Source organism: Pseudorca crassidens, chromosome 8 (assembly GCF_039906515.1).
Source record: "Pseudorca crassidens isolate mPseCra1 chromosome 8, mPseCra1.hap1, whole genome shotgun sequence".
Lineage (NCBI taxonomy): Eukaryota > Metazoa > Chordata > Mammalia > Artiodactyla > Delphinidae > Pseudorca > Pseudorca crassidens.
In genome coordinates this window covers 78317770-78331512 of record NC_090303.1, presented here as the reverse complement: position 1 = coordinate 78331512, position 13743 = coordinate 78317770, and the positions used below count along the sequence as shown (strand labels likewise).

The window sequence follows — 13743 nt, the reverse complement described above, 5'->3', positions numbered from 1 at the left end:
CTACAGCAAAAGGATACAAAGCAGAATCAGCAAAGGGGAGCTAGCAGAGAGCAAAGTCTGGAGGAAGCCAGGCTCTAGTTCCTCTCCCAAGTGGAGTGACACAGGACATGCTTAATTCCTCCAGGAACAAATTGTGACAAGACTATGAAATGCTGTCCACTAGGGAAGGTTATTAGAGACTCATGGCCCAGGGTTTGTACTGGGAGCTGGTCATGGAGGCACCCTCCGCCTTACATATCCCCAAATTCCAGACTCCCAGACAGAAAGTAGGTGTTCAGCATAAACTGTATTGTTTGTACAGTTTAGACACAGTGAATCATTCTGCTCAGTTCTGTGAATGGGGGGAGCCTCCCCAAATCCAAGTTGCCAGATGCCAGCCAAGGACCAGTCTTGCTGTTAGGGCTTTCTAAGGCGTTTTATTAACCCTTTTCTGCACAGGACCTAAGGGTGTTCTCATTGAAAAGTAAGGAAAGATTAACGGGATCAAAATGCAAAGCTGTTTCAAGTTGCTTCTAGATCTTTGGCTAAATTGGCTTAGTTTATTCATACCGATCAAAATGACCACTTCTGAAATTTAGAAGTACAGAAGGAAAAATGACTGCCCTTCAATATATTTAATTGATGTAAAAATTTTTAGATAAGAAAAAAATTTATGGACTTCCGGCTGGGGGCCAGGCCTGCGTTTGGATAACCACCTACCTTGCAAGCAGTTTTTGTGTATGAAGCAATCTCTTGGTATTTGTGAACCTAACATTCATGAGCAACCCCGAAGCCTGTGAGATGCAATTTGTGATTTTTCTGAGATGTAACTGAATCAAGCCCTGAGGCTTTCCTCCAGGAGGTTGTCATTACGCTGCCCAGTAAGCCTGACCTCTGTACTTCAACACCATTTGTTCTCGATAAAGCAGCAAAACTCACTACTAGTACTGATGATGCAAGTAAAATGTTCTAATTAAGGAGCCAGAAATAAAACATTTGGATAAACTAAGGAGTAGAATATGATGGTCTGCAGATCCATGACATCCTAACATGATTTAGAAACAAGAAAACAGGGTTCAGACAATACTTTCTGGGAATGGCCCTCTAACATACAAGTTGCTTATCAAATGAGCAGACGAATGGAAGTGATAGCTAATTCATGTAAGGACGGGTACAGGAACCACAGCTACAGACAGACTTTGGGGAGAAAGCCAGACGTGGGTACACGTGGTTCTCTGTGAAGGTCTCAAAATCTTCAGAGGCTGAGACTTCAGTGGTCCCACAGCCATTTCATTTATTTTTATTTCCCTTGATTATAAAGACATCGCTTTATATAGATGAGTCTGAAAGGCTAAATATTCCAGGGCTATCCCTGATTTTCTCACTGATTCTAGTGAACTTCCCCCAGGAGGACAGCAGTGCCCAAGCTATGGTTAAAACAGCTCCACTGCCCCATGGATGTGGTTTGTATAATTGTGGAAGGCTAATAACATTGTAGCTCTTTCCTGTTTTATGAAGCTTTTTTTAACATAAAGTATCCCGTTTATCTTCAAGTAAGTTACATTAGAACTGTTGCGCCTCATGTTTCTTTCATTTATCCATTAAAGGAGCCAGCTGATATTAGCATGGGGTGCTTCAAAGAAGGCTGCAGGATAAACAGGCGCCTTCCTCACTGGCCCTCCTGCTACTTTGCAGCCAATGATCCTCCACTTACTTGCAAATATAAAACTTGCCTTGCCTCAGATTTTAGAAGAACAAACCTCTCTAATTGACCTATAAATGCCATCTTTTAGGTGATATAGAGGACTTACTGGCCAGATACCTGTACAGGTGTCCCTTAGTTATCTTTTTGTGTGTTTTTTTTTTTTTTTTTTTTGGCTCTACAACCAGCACGTATCTTCTGAATTTCTTCTCCCTTTTGAGACAGAGGAGAGGTGGAGAATCACTCACAAAATTCCTTAAAGGCATCTTTCAGTTAGCTGTTTCCCTAGCAGTTGCCTTTTGTCACTGCCCTTTCTTAGCCGCCATGTGGTTAATATTTTCATTTTTATTAAATAACCACTTGGCAGTTGTCTCTGAAGTAGAATTTATATCCCTATTCTCAAAATTCATTTTCTTTTAAATAAAACATTTGGTGTTAGAAACATCCAAATTTCTATCAACATTTACCTTTATTCTATTCAACTGTAATTTACAAAGGGTTTAGTGGAGATTCAAAGTGATTTTTAATTTTACAAAGATGTTGGTTGCTTAAGATCTTGGATTAACCTGAATAGGCACCTGCTGACTACAGTTTCTCTTATTTATTTGATGGATGTAAATGAAAATGAATTGTTGTTGTGAAATAAAGACACCTAAAAGGTACTTCTAAATAGCATGAACTTGAAATTAATTTCTAGATTTCATGACTTTCATCACTAAAGAATTCAAATAGGACTTCCCTGGTGGCACAATGGTTAAGAATCCGCCTGCCAATGTAGGGGACTCAGGTTCGATCCCTGGTCCAGGAAGATCCCACATGCCTCGGAGCAACTAAGTCCGTGCACCACAACTACTGAGCCTGCACTCTAGACCCTGCGAGCCACAACTACTGAAGCCCTCATGCTCTTGGGCCCAGGCTCCACAGTAAGAGAAGCCACCGCAATGGGAAACCCACGCACCACAACGAAGAGTAGCCCCTGCTCGCCGCAAGTAGAGAAAGCCCGTGCACAGCAACAAGGACCCCATGCAGCCAAAAAAAAAAAAAAATTCATTAAAAAAAAAAACTCAAATAGTAGGAATGTTACTCTGATAAAAAATTTTTTTTATGTTCTCTTATCTAAGCCAGCATTCTCTCTCATTTATTTCATGGTTGTAAGTTAAGTATCCTAACTGTATCAGTATTACTTAAATAACATACAGGGCACTACATTTATTGAATTATTCTTTTCCTCCCTCTTTAAGACTCAATGATGAGGCCCGGCAGCTCATTGCTGAATTGGGGAGTACATCTATTACTCATCTTGGTTTTAGAGACAACTGGGTCTTCTGTGGTGGAAAAGGCATTAAGACAAAAAGCCCTTTTGAACAGGTTAGTGTCTTAGGCTTTCCTAATTAATGGACAAAAGCAATTGTGTGAAACCATGCAGTGCCTATTCCTATCCCAGTTATTTGAAACTTAGATAAAGCAGACATTAAATATGTTCATGTGTTTTTCATAGGTTCTTGGTAATCAAGTATTTGAAATAACCGTGGCACTATTTTGATTTTAAACTTAAAAATAGTCAATTCTGCATGAAAATTTTTTTCCTACATGACAATGCATTGGCATATGATTAGTTTTATCTTAAGCCTTTTAGGAAGTTGGTTATTAAAGACTTTAATCGAACTTTTGTTGCTGTAATCAATTAAGTTCAGAAATACTTTAGAACTTGGTAGAATGTAAACCTACTTTTGACTAACAAGTGATCCTTTAAAGACCATCTGCAGTGTTTTGTTCTTTCAGCTGTTCTTCGAAGGTCTGCTACTACATGCCAGATGCCAAGTGTTGCTCATTTAATATATTGAACAATAATTTACATGTTGATAGAAGTGTTACTGAAGTGAGTACGCATAAGTATGCTATTGCAGATATGCAGTTCGCTAAAGTTTTAAAAACTGTATACTATGATTGTGTTCCAACAGCACATAAAGAACAATAAGGACACAAACAAATATGAAGGATGGCCTGAAGTTGTAGAAATGGAAGGATGCATCCCGCAGAAGCAAGACTGATGTGGAGAAAATTGAAGGGACCATACTTTCACTTGCTAATGGGAAAGCCCTAACCGAAAAACTACATGTAAATATTTTAAGAGCATGCAGCCATCTCGGTGTGTGCATGACCATTATCTCTTTTGATATCAGGATTATTTATTGCTAACGTAAATAGACATCTTTGTAAATAGTCATCATAATGAGCAAATCACTGAACCATTTCTAAGCACATCTCCCTAATGGTACAATGTTCAGACTACGATGATAATGGCATCTTTTAATTCTAAAAGCATTACACAATGGATAACTGAACAGATTTGAAAAATGTATTGATATATATACTAGTCGCTGTGAAAAATCTATCTTGGAATAATATGGGTTTTAGGGAGGAGACTTTGTTTTCTTTTATATATATATATGGCCTTTTGATGATAGTATCTTTTAAATTAAAAAGATATTGGGCTAGTTGTGTGTGTAATGTTACTTTACAGTCAGACTCCCCTGTTGTATTTCTTTTCTTAGTCTTTCTCTTTCCATCCCAAGAAACCTAGAAATAAAATATGAAAACTTGTATCAAATATGTGAAAAGCACAACAGAATTCTTCGTTTAATGTACACAGTAAAGAGGAAATATATGAATGTAGGTGCATCAGGGCTGTAGCTTGCTGGATTTTTGAGTTAATAGTGTGCATGAGTTGATTTTGCATAAGCTATAGAGTAAGACTGCGGGGGGGTGGGGGGCGGGCAACTCCGCAGAGCTGAGGAACCAGGCCAAGTCCCTTCCCCAGCCTTGGTAGGTCATTCAGGACAGCATGTCAGTATAGTTAGAGCAATACTGGCCTAAGTTTTCCTTATTTAAGTGTCATCAGCAATGACCAAGTGGTTTTGAAAGAGGCATGTTTTAATGTCACAATAATTTTGGATTGTAAACCAAGAAATTCTGTATTTACTTTCATCTAACTTCGTAAGAGTAATTTTTGCCTGAAAAGTTAACGACATATTTAGAAAGGTCCTGATTACTGATTGGGACTGATACTGTTTAAAAAAATAATTTTATTTGACACACAATGACTTTATACCCAATTCTACATAAAAATATAAGAGATCTACCTTTTCTTAACTTCAGATGTTCACAAAATGACTCAAGTTTTTAAAATATTTTTAGGGCATTAACTATTGTGTGTGAAGTATCTTAAACTGGAACATAAAAAATGTAACAATCAAACTTCTATTCCCAGTAAAAGGCAGCAGTTCAATTTTGGATCTAAATTTTAGATGACTTATATAAGAAAAACTAAAAGCAGTATTTTTTATTTTGCTGTAAACCAAGGTGGAAGTTATTCAGCTATTTCTTAAATATCAGTGAGTTTGGGGGTACTGTTTCTTCCCTCAAACTGAATGTAATTCATGAATAAATGCACCTTACACATCTAAACAATTTTTGTAAACTTTTCAGATTTTTGGTGCTGATACGCTAAATCACATTCAGCATGTGTGTTTTGACATTTAAAATACTTCCCTCAATTCTGTAAATTAAAAGAATGGCTATTTTACAGTTCCAGGGATTGTGAAATAAGTGTTGCTTTTTTAAAAAATAATGAGAATAAATACTCTTGGTTTTGCATTGTGAATTTTTTTTGTATTATCTGGCAAAGTAATATATGCCTGTAGAACTTCACACTGAGGTTTGTCAAGTGTGTATTGTACTGCTTAACATGCAAAATTAAAGTCATTCCTATGGGTAAACACACTAATATCCTCAGGAGATATCTTAACATGGATAGAATTTAAGTATCTAGACGGCAGGACATCCCTTTCAGGATAAGGACTATAACATGATAGCTTTGTAGAGGTGTATAAAATGCCAAAAGGAGGTATAAAGATTGGTTATGTAACTGCCTTCATGCAGTTTGCTATTGTTTCAATTCTGCCTTGTATACATTATGACAACATAACTTTGGAAGCAATAATATTACTGTATTTTATTTTCAGATAGCTTTTAAAAATCAGCATTGTAAATGCAGCAGTGTCATTTAATGTTCAGAATTTTCATTAAAATCAAAAATTTGGCATTGACACTTTGGTTTTTTAAATGGTGTTTAAGGACTTATGGATGTGTATTTTTTATTTGTAATCATAGAGGCTGTCTCAGGACAAGTATATTATAATAGACCTGTTAAAATTCAGCAAAGACAGTAGGAAAATAAGTGATATGGGGAAATGAAAGAAAAATTGAGCCAGAATCTGTATATTCTTGACTTTAATTAAAGGTTATCACTGTTCTTTCTATATTGTATTTGTTTTGAAATGAATTAGCTGATATTTTATCATTTTTTGCCCGACGAAGCTCAATGCCTTTAGCCTGAAATGCACTTTTATATTTAGTGTATACAAATTATAAATAGGTTGACCCCCCCAAAAGATGATAGTTTAATTCAGTTTCATTGACACTCCCCATTCTTAAATGAAAGAATGAGAAACGTGCTATGTTCAGTTAGTAGAGCAGTTGAAAGTGGAAATGCATTTACAATAGTTTAAAAAATGAATATGAAAGGGAAAAATAATTGCTCGTGTTGATCAGGAAAAAGATTTGCCACTTAACCTCTTCACCTGGGCCTTCGACAGCAATAAGTGCATGTAAATTAGGAGTTGTAGAATGAAGTACCAGATCTTACTTTTTCTAAAGCATTCCTCAGAAGCGTTCTTTGGCTGTCTCTTCCCAGGATGATTTTTCTGTTGTAGACTTGGTTTTTGATTGGCACATGCCAATGGCTAATCTCTGTTTCCCTCAAAGCTCCCTCAGCCTGGCCTCAGCCTCTACTATTGTCCCCATCTCCTTCCTTGAGGTTCCAGTGAAGTTAGATGGAGCAAAAAGCAGGCAGGCCTGGCCTGGGAGTATCAGGGAGCAGCAAAGGATGGTGTAGCCAGCCTGGTGAAAGCCCATCTGGAATCTAAGAGATGTCCTGCCCCAGAACCTTCCTCCAGTCCAGTGAGGGGCAGCGTACTGGAGGGCAGCTGTATTAAGGAAACACTTTCCACACTAAGATGACTCTTCTAGGAGTGCTCAGAAAGGAAGAGGGACTGCCAGCACTTTGGGTAGAGACAGAAGAGAGGTTTCTCTTGGGTTTGTTCCATGGGTAGTTTATAAGCAAACGTTAACACAGCGAAGACAGTCTTCCCAGTACAGCTGGTTCACAGGTACAGCGGGCTGCCATCGCTAAGCTCCCTGTTCAGCTCTGCAGAAATCATGCCTACCACCTGAGTGTATTGACAATTGAAAGAACAAGTTGAAACTCAGTTGGCAAAAGATACTCCCTTTATTAGGGAAAATTGATTTATGAACCTGCAAGCTTCCGATGTTCCATATGATCATCCCATATTGTTTCACTTGATAAGCAGAGAGGAGCAGGGCCTAAAATCTTAAAGAGGAGAGACTTCTGTAATTCGACAGGGTAGCCTACTGGCTAAGAGTACACAGACCTGCCTGAGTATGTGTCTCTGTTCCACCATCAGCTACATGAGGACCTTGAGAAAGTCAGTATCGTCTCCTGTAAAACTGGGATAGAACTACGTATTTGTGGTGTTTACCAAAATGCCTGACACAAACTACTCTTTAAATGCAGCTGTTAGCATTTCTAGTATTGCTATGTCTTCTGCATTCTAGTAATGTTTTAGCCATAGAGGAAAGTTAAGTCAGCCTCTAACTTTCCAACCCCATCATACCAAGTGTTATGGTCTGAATATTTGTGTCCCCTCAGAATTCACACGTTGAAACCTAATCCCCAACGTGATGGTATTTGGAGGTGGGGCCTTTTGGAGGTGATTAAGTCATGAGGGTGGAGCCCTCCTGAACGGGATTATTGCCCTTATCAAGCAGACCCCAGAGAGCTCCCTGGCTGGGCTTCTCTGCCATGTGAGGACGCAGTGAGAAGATGGCCATCTGCGAACCAGGAAGCAGGCCGTTTCCAGACACCGAGTCTGTTGACACCTTGATCTTGGACTTCCCAGTCTCCAGAACTGTAAGAAAGAAATGTGCTCTTTATAAGCCAACCTGTCTGCGGTGTTTCGTTATAGCAGCCCGAACAGACCAAGACACCAAGCCAGAAGGGAACCATTAAATGACTAGGGTAGTAAGATCATGAGAGAGGCTACAGCTATTCACCAGAGGTTCTCCTTAACCTCCAGGCCCCTGGCTATATACTACCAACCCTTCCACTCTGACGCTGAACTCCCTTTAATGTGCAGAATTCAAGCGTTTGTGTATCTCCATGCAGCTAGCATTTCAAATGATCACATGATATAGTTTCACTTGCTGGCCCCCCACAAGTATGTGAAGTTATGTGACTTCAGTCAGAGGCAGGGTGGGGCGGCCATCAGGTCAGAGAAGATACTGAGACTTGGCTGACCCCCTTGCACCCCAGCATTTGCTTCTTGCTCAGAGGGCCTGTGAAGGTTCCTACCTATCAGCAGGGGTGCCTGGGCAAAAGAAGAATTTTGAATGAGAACTTTGAAACCTCTTTTTGGTCTCTGGGATCAACACTTCCCTTATAAGTCTGTTATTTGAAATGTATTCATTGGACTTTCAAACACATTTTCAGCAATGCGTTATGTGTTCATATGCAGTCCTGCTTGTCTACCTTCCACGCAGGTGCTGTTGGTACTGCTTGGATGTCACCTGAGCAGATGAACAAACTCAGTACTGGTGCGAGGAATTCTTTGCAGGGTCTTAGCCTTCTGCGTCACCAGTGGAATGAGATGGCGGACCTGGAAATTGGCTTCTCTGCACCCCCGTGTAGAGGGAACCTGATTAGAGAAGTACTGTGTGCTTCGTTTGACAAGAATAGAAATGAATTTCAAAGAAAATGTCTTGCAGGTCCAAGCTCGGAGCAGAGGACAAGTGAAAGCAAACGATGCTGAGGGGTAGAAATATGTTCAGTCTTGGGGAAGACTGTGGTCTCAGTGGTCCCTGAGGGTTGTGATTCTCATGGGGAGGCCCTGGGTGGAAGAAGAAGAGTGGTTGGTGAGGATATCCTGAGGTGTGAGGAATGAGCTCGTGTGCCCTTGACCAAGTGGAGTGCACCTTTCCCTGGTGACTTTCTGTTCTCCCTCAGGGAGAGAACCTGGGGTTTAAGATCAGTAAATGAGGTGACACTTCAACTCCTATGGAAATCTGAAACTTTTGGCCTGGGAATGGGGTTGAGAGCCAATTCTTGTGGAACTGTTAAAATCCCATTATGAAGAAAAACAAATCCCGTTATGAAAATACCCTGGAGAAGTTTCCCTACAGTTCTACAGCACTGGGATTGTGGGATGGGCACAGTTACAGGCACTGTGGCAATTGAAATTCTGACATTGTAGTTAATATATTAAGTTAAAAAATTTTAGAGTGTAGTTTCTCAAGAAGTGATTTGGGTGAAGAAAAAGTGTTTAAGCTAGCAGAGGGGAGAATTTTTTCTCAGAAATTTATCTTTCAGCCTGTAAAAGTGTTAGGCCTGGACCCATTAAATATCAGGCATGTTAAAGGGGATTTATCACGTTTACTTTTTCAGTTTTCCCATCTTGCTATCGTACCATATGCTGTTTCTTGCCTTGCTTGCACAGAGCCTTGTGTGGAGGAAAAATGAGTTGTTTGCCAGGGAGTTTGAGATCAAGCAATTAAAATGGGTAAGACTTTAAACTTACACAGTGTTATATGTCAATTATATCTCAATAAAGCTGGGGAAAATATAAAAACAATACAACTGACAAAATTTTTTAAACATTTTTTAAAAGTATAGATTATGTACTAGAAATAAATAGGTAACTATTGACTTACATTTTATTTACACTTTTCCTTGGTTACGAAGAGTTCAGGTGTGTTTAAATATGCAGTTAAATTTAGTGATATTCCTCTTTTATCAAAGAGTAATTAGGGGCTTCCCTGGTGGCGCAGTGGTTGAGAGTCCGCCTGCTGATGCAGGGGACACGGGTTCGTGCCCCGGTCTGGGAAGATCCCACATGCCGTGGAGTGGCTGGGCCCGTGAGCCATGGCCCCTGAGCCTGCGTGTCCGGAGCCTGTGCTCTGCAGTGGGAGAGGCCACAACAGTGAGAGGCCCGTGTACCGCAAAAAAAAAAAAAGAGTAATTAGGATCTATAACGGGCCACCCTTCCGTTTTCTTGGCTAAACACGGCGGGGTGGATATGAGCCATGATCACAGAAGGCTGTTACTGACATGCAGAAGAGAAGGCTTCCTGGCCTCTTTGGAGGTGAATCACCCCTAGGGTTCAGAATGGCAGTTTAACAGAGGGAAACAGGCAGCCCTATATCCCCGTTCTCCCTGCTCTTCTAATTCTCACACACAAATCAGATGCTTTCATTTCTTTCTGCAAATTTAAAAGTCACATGTGAAACTTTGTGTTGACTTGGCCCACATTTATTATTACTCTCCCTTTACAACAAGTGGGAGAGGCTGCTCTTTCTAGCATGATTTTGTTTCAAGAGATTTTAATCATGCAAACCATCTCTACTGGTTTTTCTTTGGATGTGGATGTAAACTATTACCAACGGTAAATTTCATCCATCTATTAAAAATAACACCTTATGTAACAATTGGCTGTAAGCACAACAATCAAAAGGATGTAAGTATTTATTTAATGTCGCACTAAATTAGTTTGATCTTCACCCCTAGTCATTTCCTTTTGGAATGATTGTTAGGCTCTTGAAGCATAATCCAACTGTTAGCCACATTGTGATCTAAAATAGAAGGCAGTTTAAATCATTTAGAGTTTAGAAATCAAGAGGCAGTGTAGTTTAATTACATTTCATGGTGAATTCTAAGACCTCAGTTTTCCCATCACTTCTCTCCAGCTTCTCAACCAAGTTTATATAATCAAACCAGGGAGGAACAGCCTGTAGCTGTCATTATGTTTACAAATCCCCAAACCCTTTAAATGGTATACTGTAAACTCTGTACTATTTTGTTTCTGTGAGAGACGCAATAACGATATGACGGTTAAGGGCACAGTCTCTGAAGCTAGTCTGTTCTTTGTGACCTGGGCCAGCTACTTAGCTCACCATTACTGTGTCTGTTTCTATACACTAAGGATCACAATAATAGCACCTACTTTATGAGGTTATCGTGAGGATCGAATGTCTTAACATATACGATTTACTTAGAACAATGCCTGGTACATAGTAAGTGCTATCTAAGTGTTTGCTAACATTATTTTCTTTGTCAGAGGTGTCGAGTCCTTGGTGTGCCGCTGTGTTCCCTTTCATGCTGGGCCACATATTTGTCCTTCTCAGTTTACCTCATTATCCTACTCCAAGAAATGTTATGACTTGTCACATCTGGTCTATACTGAAACTGAAATTTAAAAATAAATCAAGGGTCTTTGCCAACTTTCCTTAAGAAAGTCTTGTCTTTTTTTTTTTTTTTTTTAGGAAAGTCTTGTCTTGCCGAGTATACATGGTTCCTGGAGATACGATTTGAATCTTTCTTCCTTCAAGTCAGCTAAGTGTATTATAGTGTTCTGGATAACTGGCTCCAAATGGTGGGTTTAATTCCTCAGTATTTGATGGCCTTTGGAAGGTGATGCAAAAAAATACCGGCAGCTCACCAAATTGCCTATAATATTTGGATGAAAAGCTCTTCTGGTTCCACATCTTAAGTAAAACCAAACACATCAGTACTGACAGTACTTCAAAAAATGAAAGTGTTTCTAAAATATTTACTGTGAATATCATGTGGTTACAAATCTGCAAAATGGGGTCATAGCACCTCACTTACATAGTTCAATTCCATTGTATTCTTAGTATAACTATCATAGTTCCTTAAAAAACAAACAAACGAAAAACCACCACCAACAAAACCAACTATCACCCCGATCATGAATAAGGAAATAAGGGCGTTATTTGTATTCAAACAAATTGAAGTGTTTTTGTGTTGTGTAAAGTATTATTATCAGGGAAATGCTTTAATTAACCAACTTCCTTATCCAGAGATTACAGATAATGCTGTTTGATACCTTTTTCTTGATCACGTTTCAAGATGATCATCATTGCCTCTAACCATTGCCTCTGTTAAGCAGTTCCCAGTTTACAAAATGTTGAACTCCTAAATTGAAAATTAATACACTAGAGTGTAACTCCCCTCCCCTTTTATCATCATAAAGGGCATTTAAACAAATCAAGGCACTTCTTACCCACAGTGATTGTCTGGCAGTGAGCCTGATCCATGTGATACCAGAAAGCTGTTTCCTAAACACATCACTAGAACTGGGGACTGTCCAGCATAGAGGACCCTTTATGGTAACATAACCGCCTGGTTTTTCTCTGTGGACTCATTCCTGTTCTCAAACTATGTGGGTTTAGTTGGAATGAACCCCACTGCCATTTCCCAGCACGGGTCTTGATTGCTTTAAAATGATCAGTGTATTTATCATCCAACCCCAATCCCCAATGGCCATTGTGATTGGCTCAGGGATAGGCACATTAACCAATCAGAGCCAATGATGACTTTTGCTGGGCATTCTGAGAAATAAGTTTGCCCTCTCTCTTGTGTGAGCAACCAAAAAAAAAAAAAAAGAATCTCTCCCTTTCCTTAGAATGAGTAGTAGGAGAACGTTAGATCTGGAAGGAAGTGTGGCAGCCATGTTGATGAGAAAAGCCGAGAGCCCAGAGCTGCTGAGACTGGGTATTGGGGGGGTTGGCACAGAACCCTGTGGAGCCTGCAGTCGAAGACAACTTCGCAGAAGCCAGCCTCTTTAGGCTGGAGATGGAGAGACATGAGCCCTGGGAACATGGTGTGAGCTTTTGGATCAAACTTCACCTGAATCGGTCACAACTCTAGACTTTTCAGCCACTGAGTCAGTACATTTCCTTTCATGTTTGTCAGTCTGGGTTGCTTTTTTTTGTTACCTGCACCATAAGGAGCCCTAAACCATGAAGGCACAATAGCCTAAACTGGATAGAAGCGTTTGGGCCCCAGAACGTGTATTTCCAGGAGCACCATGCTGCTACCTATACTACGATGGGGACTGGGAAGGAAATGGGCCAAAGCTAGGCAGTCAACCAGTAAAACAGGTGAGACATTCATGGATGGCTTCCATGGTGATGCCAGGGAGACTGAAAAGAAGAAACCAAAGACACAGCTTGGGAGTTGGGAGTTCTTGCTCAGGCATGTGGGGGTTACGGGGTGGTGCTAATGGCTGAATAGTAGTCATATATTTGTGAATTAAAGTCTCCCTGGTTCTCACAATCGGTTGGTAAGTTAATTACGAAAAGTTTTCTAGTTGATAGGAAAAAAAATGGTCATTAACGGAAACTGCAGTCTTCATGTTTTAAGAAAGAGTGCTTATTTTCAATGCAGATAAAATAGATTTACTTTGCAAAAAAAGGCATAAGAATAAGTGTCTAGGGCTTCCCTGGTGGCGCAGTGGTTGAGAGTCCGCCTGCCGATGCAGGGGACATGGGCTTGTGCCCCGGTCCGGGAAGATCCCACATGCCGCGGAGCGGCTGGGCCCGTGAGTCATGGGCGCTGAGCCTGTGCGTCCGGAGCCTGTGCTCCGCAGCAGGAGAGGCCACAGCGCTGAGAGACCCACATACCGCAAAAAAAAAAAAAAAGAATAAGTGTCTATTTTTCAGGTTATTCTCATCAGTGGATGCTAAAGAATGGTAAACCACTCTTAAATAAGCACTGTATTTGTTCATTTGTCATTTTGGAGTCTCTCATTCAGTAAATAGTAATTTTGTTAAATTTTAAGGGTCACAGTTAAATGTTTAGCCTTGATTTTAATATTAGATCAGAGTCATTTTCCGTGGTTTGCTCTTTTTCACAAATTATTGCTTTGCCTTTTAAATAAAATTGAAAGGAAATAGAATGAGACCAGGATGGTCAGGGAAACATTTCTTTAGCTTATTTTGAGAAAAAGAATATTCTTTCTTTGTCCATTCTGAACTTAGAAAATCTATTTTTTCTATATGATACTGAAATATTTAACAATTCATAAAAAACATAGCATTTGCATTAAAATACCACCTTAAATACA

The 13743-nt window shown here is 39.8% G+C and overlaps 1 protein-coding gene across 2 annotated transcripts in view; it reads left to right on the top strand.

Annotated features, from left to right (window-relative positions):
* Window positions 1-5790, top strand: part of FAM3C (FAM3 metabolism regulating signaling molecule C) — a 47988-nt gene extending 42198 nt beyond the window's left edge. For both annotated transcript variants that reach the window (XM_067746839.1, XM_067746838.1), the window contains 2 exons: window positions 2923-3049; window positions 3643-5790. In XM_067746839.1, coding sequence (XP_067602940.1) covers window positions 2923-3049; window positions 3643-3732 — 217 coding nt within the window. In that variant the 3' untranslated portion in view covers window positions 3733-5790. The remainder of the gene's footprint in view (window positions 1-2922; window positions 3050-3642) is intronic.
* The last annotated feature ends 7953 nt before the right edge of the window (window positions 5791-13743 follow it).